The 11,531-nt window shown below is 45.7% G+C and overlaps 1 protein-coding gene across 3 annotated transcripts; it reads left to right on the forward strand.

Moving 5' to 3' along the window:
- Positions 1-4,898: 4,898 nt before the first annotated feature.
- On the forward strand, positions 4,899-10,605 carry si:dkey-56m19.5 (proteoglycan 4). Of its 3 annotated transcripts, XM_062548857.1 has the most exons (3): positions 4,899-5,122; positions 8,282-8,745; positions 8,779-10,605. In XM_062548857.1, the coding sequence occupies exons 2-3, from the start codon at positions 8,290-8,292 to the stop codon at positions 9,832-9,834; spliced, it is 1,512 nt and encodes a 503-aa protein (XP_062404841.1). In that variant the 5' UTR covers positions 4,899-5,122; positions 8,282-8,289; the 3' UTR covers positions 9,835-10,605. The 3 variants fall into 3 exon arrangements, with proteins under 3 accessions (XP_062404841.1, XP_062404839.1, XP_062404840.1); XM_062548855.1 differs by having other exon boundaries at positions 8,282-10,605; XM_062548856.1 differs by lacking the exon at positions 4,899-5,122 and adding an exon at positions 5,537-5,558 and having other exon boundaries at positions 8,282-10,605.
- The last annotated feature ends 926 nt before the right edge of the window (positions 10,606-11,531 follow it).

The raw sequence follows: 11,531 nt of genomic DNA on the forward strand, positions 1-11,531 counted from the left end.
AAATATTCAGGGTTAGTGGCATGCTCAGTCCTCTTTGTTCTTTTGATGTATCGATTGTTGTTGGGTGCTCTTTGGTCCAAGTAGTTTGTGTAAGAAGACATGCATGACATTTGATAGTGATAGTATTAAAACTGTAATGAAAAAGTTATTCCTGTCGAATTTGTGTGATGGGATTGACACCACCAACAACAAAATAAACAAAAAAACAACAAATAAACAATGTACATTCCCCTCCATAAGAATTGGAACATTTGCTAAAGTTGACTATAAAGTTGACTAAAATAATCGTTTGGAAATTGATATTTTCTTTCTGAATGAATAATGTATCATCTTATTGCTTAAAATACAGGCATAAGTATTGGAATGGTTTTATTTCAGTTAGCCTATTAGCTGGTTTGATTTGCATTGAGCTCAATGAGAATGAAACCAACTAATAGGCTAACTGAAATAAAACCAATCTGTAGATATGGTGAAGGGTCTTTATAGTTTGATTTGCATTGAGCTCAATGAGCATCAAACAGGCTAAGGCTAACTGGGAAAAACACCATGCCAATCTCTAGCTATGGTGAAGGGTATGTTATGATGTGGGGCTATTTTGATTCCAAAGGAACTTTTTTAGGATTCATAATATCCTGGATCCATGAAATAGCTGGCCTTTAAAAATAAAAACATATAAAAAAAAAATCCCCTGCTCCTATGGGAATTTAACATAGGGATCAAATACGTATGCCCCCTAGCATTTAAGGAAGAACATTTATTTATTTACGATGCATTCTTCAATCACAAAGAAAATTGGTGTACTTAGCGGTTTTACTCATTTTCTTTAATTATGGCATTAAGATCAATTGTCAAATGATGATTTTATATTCCTCTTTTTAGGCAACTTTAGCATGGTATAATACATGTGTCCCACTATATGGAGGGGACTGTAAAAGAATGTCAGAATTTATTTTTCTATTCGTTTCTTGGGCGCTCTACAGACAGACATTGTTGAAAATTGTCTTTGTGATTTCATTTTGAACAGTATGCTATTTATGTTTGAACAGTATGCTATTTATGAACGAATCAATGTGACAGGGATCAAACCAGGGGACACAGGACAATCATTTACTAAAAAGCATGATTTATTTCCAAATACTAATGTCATCAGGAATTAAAGAATATTTAGGCCTACATCTGAAAATAGCAAAAGTTTGATACGATTATAACATTTACGAGGTGATATTTTTTTTAATGTAAATGTCATGTTGGTCAATCTGGACACATAGAAATGGCCCTTGTAAAAGATGGTTAAAAATTGTGTGATAATCTTTAAGAGTAGTATTGTTCTTGTTCATCGTGTTAACAAGAACCTTTGAATTATTAGCTTTAGGCTTTAGAAACACACTTTGGCTCTAATGTGTGTCCTCTGAATCTCATCAAATGTTCTGAACACAAATGGCACCCTTTTCAAAGAATGGCCCAATAGTTCCATTGATAAAAAAAAAAAATAGTCTTTGAAAAAGCCTGCTGAAACTAACTTCCCACCCCCACCCCCCTTCCCACAACCCCCCCCCACACACACACACACACACACACACACACACACACATGCAAAATCAGTATGTCATCAGTATGAGCAATGTGTCAAACTGATCAACGTATTTAACGTACGTTAAAGGAGCTGACAGCAATAATGCAGGAGGTTTTGTTTGTTTATGTTTAGGTTTACATTTGAATTTATCCACAGATGTTTTTTTCAAAACAGCATACATTATATCTTAGCCAAGGAGCAAACAAAACACACCAGATAGCTCACCCCTCCCATCAGTATTTCCAGAGAAACTCCACACAGAATTGTGTTTTTGTTTGGGAGACAGGCTGCCCCCACTTTCATTGTTTACAGTTTTCTGCAGAGACCATTTGTTTTCTTTTTCAAGTTTTCTTTTATTGTGTGCTCACGGTATATGGCCAGCTAGTGGATGATGAGTAGCTAAATGTTCGCTGAATGTGACAAAAAATGTGATGGACTTCACTAAATCACAGGATTGCTGATTACTCCTTTAAATAGGCTACAAACATGAAGGCACAAACTATAAACAATGATGCAATGCTCACAGCCAGTATGTGTTTCCTGCCTCCATTACTATCACTACTACTACTATTATAGGTCACTGTTATACCATTAAAGCAGAGCTATAGCTTAACATGGTGAGAAGTAGCCTGTGTGCAATACATTCAGGGTAGCATATGCAGGAGTATGGGAAGCAGAGCGGACAGGCAAGGGGAAGGTGTTGTGAGTGGATGGAGGTGGTGGAGGTCTCTGGAGAGAGGTATAGAATGCCAGGGCTCTGACTCACACCACTTCACAAGTAACTTGACCCGCCCACTCCCATGCTCTAGCAGTGAGGTCCCGCTGGCAGCAAAAACAAAAACATGCAGTTCTCTCTCTCCATAGACACAGAACGCGTTCTATGTCTCTCTCTCTCTCTCTCTCTCTCTCTCTCTCTCTCTCTCTCTCTCTCTGTGTCTTTCTCTCTCTCTCTCTCTCCCTCTCTCTCTCTCTCTCTCTCTCTCTCTGTCTCGCAGGTGTTGTGCCAGGAGGAACACACAATCTTCAGTGTTCCTCTATTTCAGGTGACAGTGGCTTTGCCTCTCTGCTAATGCACTCACACTCACACTCCCAGGTATTAGGGACACCAACTATCCACACAATGCCATATCTTAATCTTGGGTCTGCTGTGGGTGCAGTGTTTCAGTTGAGAATGAACCGGCAAACTCTTATCATCGCCATTCTCCTGGCAACAACTTAAGATAAAGTGAGACCCTCCACCCGTAGTCAGTATACATGAATTCACAACAAAGAAGAGTGTACACCAATATATAATATGTCTACATGTATATGATGTATAAGATTTACTTGCTTAACTCACTTTATGTAATGCATTGCACTGCTATAATTTAAACACTAGGGGTCACTGGCTTCACAGCTAACCAGATGAAGTCCTATTCTCATAAATTTACTTTGACAGTCATTTTATGGTTTATTTACGTTTTGTTTCTAAGTCTCATCATAGGACACAAAGACCACAGGCCATAAATAACACTGTCAGTAATTTAGGGTCTGGGAATTCCATAACCTTGCCCACTACCTATAGAGAAGGACATGTCTCAACAAATTAGGAACCCAACTGAAAAACCAACAGGAGGAAGGAAGGAGCAAGAAACTATCATCTGTTATAACTGCATTCAAATAAACAGTGAAAAATCATATTCTGTCCTTCAGCCAATATGCCTTTGAGCACTTGAATTCAGTGGAACTTCTCTTTTGTCATACAGGAATGCAGCGAGAGTTCTAGCCTTGAGAGAGAGAGAATAACAAAGAAAAGAAACAAGTTTCACAAGACCATGTTTGATCACATTCCAAATGACAATGTATCTGATCTGAAGAGATGATCAACTGCTACTGTTGGGCACAGGGTTGATTGAATCACTGGAAGAGTGGGTTAGAGAAGACCCATTTAAGATAAGAGACAGGACAAGAATGGGAGGGGAAACATAAGGTGGATTGATCAATGAATTAATGCTTGTATTTCAGCATAACAATCAGTACCCCTTTGAACACACTCACCCATCCCACCTATCTCCATCCCCCATCTTAGGTGAGTGGTCACGTGTGTGTGTGTGTGTGTGTGTGTGTGTGTGTGTGTGTGTGTGTGTGTGTGTGTGTGTGTGTGTCTGTGTCTGTGTGTCTGTGTCTGTGTGTGTGTGTGTGTTGCCCACTGAACAAGGTATCTAGGTGTGGTAAGCCCATAAATCCTTCATTTTCTAACCAGGGTATAAGTGCAAACGCAAGTCCAACTCTTAATATTACTATTTTCACTTGATAGGTGGACAATATGTCTTTGACAATGAAATCAAGCACACACACTCTTTTTAAAAGGGCAAATGATGTGCCTGGGACAAAGCCTGCCCAATGCATTTATGAAACTGACTGCACTGAGAGTGGTTAATATAGTTAAAGCCTTTTGTTGAGGCTCTGTGGGCAAGTTAACCAGTTGACTAAGGAGACACAGGCCATGACACAATCATAATTGATTTCTTGAGTGGATTCTGCCTTTGGCACACCACAGAAGAGAATGTGCCGAGTTGGAGCAAGATGCAGAATTTCTGCGCGGCCCTGCCATGTACATTATCCCATTAACACCTTCCAGGCAGGTTACGCCTCGGTGTGACATGTCAGGACACTTAAAGGTGGGCAAGTGATATTGAGGATGGTGGCGACTGTGTGTGTGTGTGTGTGTGTGTCTGAGCATGGAGTAGGCCTAAACATTGTGTTCTTGAAGGTTAATGGTACACAGTTGTGTTGACTTAACCGCAGCCACTGTGTAAAGGTGGCACGTTGTGCAATCATGTGATCACACAGCTCTTTGTCAGTGACATAAATATGATTTATATGGAACACTTATTTTATGTTGCTGCATATTCACAATACTAATATCAACCAAAAGTTCAACCAGATTGGGAATGGGAGTTTTATAATGTTGTGAAATCTTCACAATCAAGAGTTTGTGAAAGAGAGAGAGAGAGAGAGAGAGAGAGAGAAACTGCTCAGCTAAAAGGGGATGGTTAAGCTCCACCAAAACTACTTTCTAGAAAAAAAATATCACAAACATTTCCAAACACGCAAAAAAGACATAACTTTCAGACACAAGCAAAGTTGATCACCATAACAACCACTCAAAGAGTTAACAAAGTCAAGCAAGAAAGGTCCATTATTCTCCCCCAAAACAAATAAAGCCCATCTAATCTACAGAAATATGCATACAAGGAGGGGGTTCGGCAGGGGAGGAGGGAGGAGGGGGAGGGAGGAGGGAGAAGGCGGGTATACATGAGGGTAGTGGGCAGGGAAGGTTGTGATAACGACAGATGTCTCGCTGGCTGTGAGGGAAGCAGGAGGGGTGCGCGCTGAGCAGAAACGCACGGTTTCATATTGGACCTCAGGGAGCGAGCAGGAACGGGCGCAGCTGTCAGTCGCGAGCTTGCCTCCTCAATTCAAAGCTATTCTTGCAGAGGGGGAAGAACAACCATCCGACTCTCCTCACCACATCGCTTTCAAGGGATCATCTTAGCAGCAAACCAGGTCGGTAAACTTTTTGGTCTGGATATTTGCCACGGGCACCCAGCCCCCTCTCTCTTTCTGGATTGTAGTAGCCTTGATTCTGAAACTCCCCTGCGAAGTGTTGCTGGAAATCTGGAGAGAGCTGGGGATGGTTACTAGACTGGCTGTCGAGAGCTTGATTCATATAGCCATTGTTCTCTGTTGGTGCTATTTGGCATTTTTGCATCGTGTTCAGCTGTGCTCGTTCTACATACGTTGTTCATCGAACATCTAGCCCACAGGCTTACATTTTGTGGGATAATCTGAAGTGTGTGTCTTTCTTGGAGGGGGTAAGATTTGCCTGGGTCTTGCGAAACAATATGTGATTTGTTACAAGAGACTACCCCCCTGGTTTGGTGCTCAGAGTGGTCGGTCCACTGGCACCGCGCAATTGTGTGAAGGTGTGGTTACTCTTAAGGTAATTAATTCCAGATTTTTTTCCTAGAGGTTGGAATATATTTTTGTGGTACAAATACTAAAATAAATGTTCACTGTCATGTGTAGGTGTTGTCATGCTGTACAAGTAGCCCATAAAAAACACCCTTCGATAGCATATAAGAGCCTGTTGGGATTTTTTTTTATTATTATTTGTATTAATTCACATCGTCAGGGAGTGTTAGGCCAGTATAACTCTTTTTGTGGATAGCCTACGTGATCATGAACAAAAAGGGGAGAGGGGAGAGGCGGGGGGGAACGGGGTTGGGCGCAGAATCACTGCGTTTGTTGAGATGATGGTTCTCTGCAATCAGTGATTTATGTCTATCCTATTGTTTTGGGTGGCAGCTACCCGGTTACGACTTACACATAGATACTGATGGGATAGTTTAACTATATAGCCTAGCCTTCTCATTCGGAGCCGGATTTGAATGTTAACTTTACTTTGCCAACAACACACTCCGCAGCCTCTGGCTTTGGCTTGTTACTCCTGCAGGAATTTCATCTGCGCTGCGCGTTGGGCAAATATTTTATTGAGAGGCAGGGCTTACTGAAACATGCCACGGTTTTTTTTCTTATAAGCACCTGAGTGTTCCCTGAGATTAAATATCAGTGTGTGTGGTTTTGGTGTTTACAATGATCTTGACTTGCGATCTCATTGACCTAAAGGTGTAATCTCTCACTCATTTTAGGCATGGCGATGTTTGCCGAATCGTTGTTTTCTCAAGAGTGTGAGATTTCCTTGCCGCTTCCCTTCAGCGATAGGCACATTTCTGATCCCTCGTAGAGGCTTATTTGCATGTGTACTATAGACTTCGCCTCCAAGTACAATTTAGCCGCTGCTTAAAGGGTGTAAAATTCGCCTGATTCCGAGTAAGAAGATAGAATAAATTGAGTCAAATCCTCCGCAATAATCCGGGCAATTAGCTTAATTGGCACACAGCGAGCATATTGTGTGGGAAGAGAGCGGCCGAGTTGACAGGGTTGAGAAGGAACGTGTGCGCATCGAGGCTGGTAGGTAGCTGCAGCCTGAACTGGTGCGGCAAACTGGCCGTGGGCTCCAGCATGTGAATTGATTTGTGGATGATTGGTGCAACCATTCCTGATTGCTCCAATGCAGCACAGCGGACAGTTCCCATTAAGCAAAGGCGTGTGCTGCACCTCCAGATAATTATTACAATTGTTGCACAATCACACGTGTGACGTCGAGCAAAGGTGTTCAATTGATTGCTGATTGATGGCAGCCGACATTTTACTGCAAGGTCCAGTCGTTGGCTAAGTGGAACCTCTTCCTACCCCCACCTCACTAATCCATGAAATTTGCTTTAAATTATTAATGGCCAATCATCACAGAGGCACTAATGATGGCTGGGGGCTTGTGGAATTCTTGCCATTATGGCAGAGGTTGTTTCCACCCCCACTGCAATAAGAGTGAAACTGGCTTCCCCTGTACAAGTTTATTAGATTAATGTAACCGCTTCTCTCAACGTTCGATGTCATGGGAGAGATCTGGCCTGCATCCAGTGTTAGTGATATCAGCAGTCATGGGTGCTTTTAGTTGTTTTCACTTAGTTCTCTATACAGGAATAAGGAAGTTACAGGCTGATGAAATCCTCCCCTGTCATTGTTCATGCAGCTAAGTAAAGCCAGTATGTTACCATTGGTATGTGACAAGGCAAGACACTGCACTTGTCCACCCATTCTTTGTTGATTCACTTCTAATTAACTAGCAGCAACAGGAGGTTAGGTGGAGGGACTACTTTTTTCCACAATAGCAAGTTTCCTAGCTCATGTCTTTCGGTGTAATCTCACCTTCAGACCACTTTAAAGTACAAATGTCTCTAAAACATTTGCTGAGGGAAGAAAATGATCATGTTGACACAGACTTGGCTCCTTGTTTCAAAGTACCTATTTACAGTGCACTTTCTTGTTTGATAGCCTGAGAATCAGAGTTGATTAAACAAGCCATTGGACAAGGCAATTGTTCCAGCTCTGTGGTTTGCATTCAGTCTTCATGCTTTGCAGGCTAGGGAGTAGCAATGTAATTTCCCATGGAGGAAAGCCAATTTGTTTTATATAAAGAGCTGAATTTAGTCCTCCGATGTATCCTACTATATCTCATGTGATTCTGACCCAGAGGGCTGTTGTGAAAGGATGCCAGTGTGGACCAAGGCGTCCATTAAAGGGGTAGCTGGACTGTAGGCTCTCATTTGGCACCGTTGCCTTCCTGAGATTCGTGGATACGTTGCCCTTTGAGTTCACATGAGCGTGTGGTAAGGAATGTAAAAGACTGGCGCAAAGCTCCCGTCCTGTGGCAGTTTGTCTTTTAGAAGTCCTCCATAGATGCTTCTTGGCACCACTCGCAGACTGTGTCCATGGCTCCCGGTGGAAATGAGTTAGTGTCCTTCTTAAGAGGAGAAAGGGTTAGTGTGCTTTAAGAAGGAAAGACCAAATTAACTCCCTCTCTCACTCTTATGCTCTTGTGTGCGCCTATGAAACTCTTTTTCATATCTCACTTTCTTCTGTTCTATCCATGTATTTTGAAGCAATGACTGGGCAAGTTGAGTATGGAACTCAACGTGTTGGTGTTTTGTGATTCCATTTTCAATATGGAGTGGGGGGTGGGTGTGGTTCAGTTCAAAGTGTAAACACAAGTATTAGCACTGACGCTAACAGACTCTCCTGCTGTGCTCCTGCTACTCACAGAACTCACCATGGGAGCTAAGCTGAGCAAGAAGAAGAAGGGGTACGATGTCAGCGACCCGAAGGACAAGAAGGAGGAGACGGCAGTCGTGGCCCCGGTAGAACAGAAGGTGGAGGCGGCTGAGGCTGCACCCGAACAGGCTGAGGCAGCCCCCACTACTGAAGCTGCAGCTCCTGCGGCAGAGGAACCGGCTGCAGCGGCCGAGCAGGTAGCCGAGACAGCCGCTGCACCGGAAGAGCCTGCTGCTGAACCGGCCGCAGCACCCGAGGAACAGACTGCAGCCGCACCCGAGGAACCTCCAGCGGCCGCACCTGAAGAGCCCCTAGCGGCCGCACCCGAGGAACCTCCAGCAGCCGCTCCCGAGGAGCCTCCCGCAGCCGCTCCCGAGGAGCCTCCCGCAGCCGCTCCCGAGGAGCCTCCCGCAGCCGCTCCCGAGGAGCCTCCCGCAGCCGCACCCGAGGAACCTGCAGCAGCGCCAGAGGAACCGGCACCCGAGGAACCTGCAGCAGCACCCGAGGAGCCTCCAGCAGCTGCACCTGAGGAACCTCCAGCACCCGTTCCAGAGGAACCTGCAGCAGCACCAGAGGAACCGGCACCCGAGGAACCTGCAGCAGCACCTGAGGAACCTCCTGCAGCAGCACCCGAAGAACCAGCAGCTGAGGAACCTGCAGCAGAACCAACGCCAGAGCCAGAACCTGTGCAAGAGGTGGTTGTAGTGGAGGAGATCGACATTGTCCAAGAGGTCGTGGGCGATGTGGAAGTCACAGAAGTGATTGAAGTCACGCAAGTCACCTTAGCTGCTGCTGCTCCAGAGCCAGAACCTGAGCCAGAACCTGAGCCTGAAGCCGAACCCGAACCAGAACCACAGACTGTCACTGAGCCAGAGGAGTCGTCCTCGGCGCCCTCAGAGCCAGAGGTGGCGCCTGCTGTCGATGCCGCCCCCGTCGAAGCCGAGCCAGAGCCTGCAGCTGCCCCTGAGCCTGAGCCAGAGCCCGTATCGGAGCCAGAACCTGCCGCTGCTGCCGTCTCAGAGCCAGAGAGCACAGAGCCCACAACAGAATCCGCCGCCGAGGCTCCTGCCGCCCCGGCCGCCGAAGACCCAGCCGAGCCCATCCCCGAGATCGTCATCTCCGAGTCCGCGTCCACCAACGAACTCTCCGCTGAGGAGCCCGCCGCCGCCGCCGCCTCCGACGCGGCACCGTCGGCACCCAGCGAAGAGGCGCCGGCCGCGCCCCTGGATAACGGCGAGTGTGAAAGCGCCCCGGAGGAGCCCGCTGCCGCGCCCGTCGCTGTGCCCGCCGCCGTGCCGGAAGTCAACGGCGTGAGCGAGGAGGTGGCACCTGAGCCCGTATCAGCGGAGGAGCCCGCGGTGGCGGTGGCCGAACAGCAGGCAGCGGAGGAGTGTGTGAACGGCGTGGCGCAGCCCGAGGAGGAGCAGGCCCCTCAGGAGGCCCCCAGTGACTGTGAACTTAAAAAGGACTTGAGCCAGGTGGCGGACGCCCTGATCCCGGACATCGTCGAGGCTGCAGTGAGTCAGGTTGTCGACACCATCTGAGAAAACTAACTTAACGACAGAAAAGAAAATAATAACAAAAAACAACTGTGAATCCTGTTTTAACGATGCAAACAAACAAACAAAAACACCAACAGACGAGAACATCAGTAAATAAACACCTCCTTTTGCAACACACGCCTCTGAAAATAAAGCTTCAAGCGAACGTGTTGCAGTAACTCAGGCAAAGGAATTTCTGGTTAGCCAAAAAAAAAAAGAAATCCAACCACTCAAGAGTTGAGAGTGAGGGGTGAGCATGAAGAAGAGAGAAAAGTGAGTGAGATTTGAATGAGTGAGGGAAAAAAAATGAGAACGCCACAAAGAGTCCGAGAGAAAGCCCAACGTTTTGGGGTTTTGTGTCTTTTGTGAGGGCTGAGGGGCTGTTGGTCCTGTAGTAGCAAGCTCAGGAGAGACGGAACGCCAGACACATTTTAGCGAGATGAAAACTGCTGAGGAGAGAAAGTGAAAGGGGGGAAAAACTGGACCACAGAACAAAATACTGGACATTAACAAAGGAAACTATGAATGGAATGAGTAGTCTTGTCTTTGTGTGTGAGCCTGATGAATATTAAGAAAAAAAATGTTTTATTGGATTAGCATTTAATAGTATATAATCTAATTTTGACTTTCACATATCCTTTCCGTAACTATGTAAAACAAGATTAAAGGATGAGACCTTTCTGACCTTTCCATAACAGAGAAGGAAGCAGCGAGGAATGTTCATTTTAACTTGATGGCTTGGCTTAGAAAATAAAAGAGACTGTTATACCTTAACCATGCTTCTTTGTATTTCTGCTATGAGAGAGTTCCCCTTGCATATTATCTGAGTTATGATTAACCTTCAGACAACTAATTAGGTTTGTCTTACACAGCATTAATTATTCAGAAACACCTAATGACATCAAAATGTTTGCTTTAGAGAGCCCGCTGTGCAGCCAGCGCTCGGAGTATGGATTTTCTAGATTGTTCATCATTTATGTGAAGAGATGAGGCTGGTGTGAGCCAGATACAGGCCAGGTCCGGTCCGGGGTTGGCGGCCATGTTGATTTTTTTTTTTTGCATTAACACCACACAGTTGACACAATCATTATCCCATTTACATGGTAATCGGATCAAACGGGGAATCAAACTTGCTTTCCGTCAAAGTGAAGTGTTCCGTAAAAACTCTTGCTTGATCTAATTTATCCCGCATGTTCGATGTTCCTGTTATTTGAATATGTTTTCCCATTCCCCTGCCATGGATTGTTTCTCTTTAGCTGCAGGGTGCTGTAGCTCGGACAAAACAATGATCTAGGAGTCATTGGCCCCTGAGCGTTTGTACAGTGGGGCACGATTGACACACATGCTTGTTTGAGGTACATGGAACATGTCTGCTCTTGCAGAGGGCCCAGCTACATGGTGCCCCCCCTCCTCCTCCCCTGCTCCACACCGCGCCCCTTCCCCTCTTCACCAGGAGACGTATCACTTGCACTCCAAGGCGAGGCAGCAAAATATTCCCAACATTTCACAGAGCGAGATTGCAAAGGGGAATGGGGGAGGGGTCGGAATTCTTTCCTGGAGGAAGGGGCTTTGAAAGCAAGGGGGCGGGTGTGAGAGTGTTTGGGGGGTGGGGGGTGGGGGGGTTCTTGTCGGCTGAAGCAGCATGGGGGGGTGGTGGTTGTACATCGGGTTGCTGAAGAGGTGGAGGGTCTGGGCGGTGG

Source organism: Sardina pilchardus, chromosome 11 (genome assembly GCF_963854185.1).
Source record: "Sardina pilchardus chromosome 11, fSarPil1.1, whole genome shotgun sequence".
NCBI lineage: Eukaryota > Metazoa > Chordata > Actinopteri > Clupeiformes > Clupeidae > Sardina > Sardina pilchardus.

What these genes read in the sequence shown, in the direction of transcription:
- si:dkey-56m19.5 (XM_062548855.1), top strand. Translation starts at nt 8,290, where the DNA reads ATGGGAGCTAAGCTGAGCAAGAAGAAGAAGGGGTACGATGTCAGCGAC.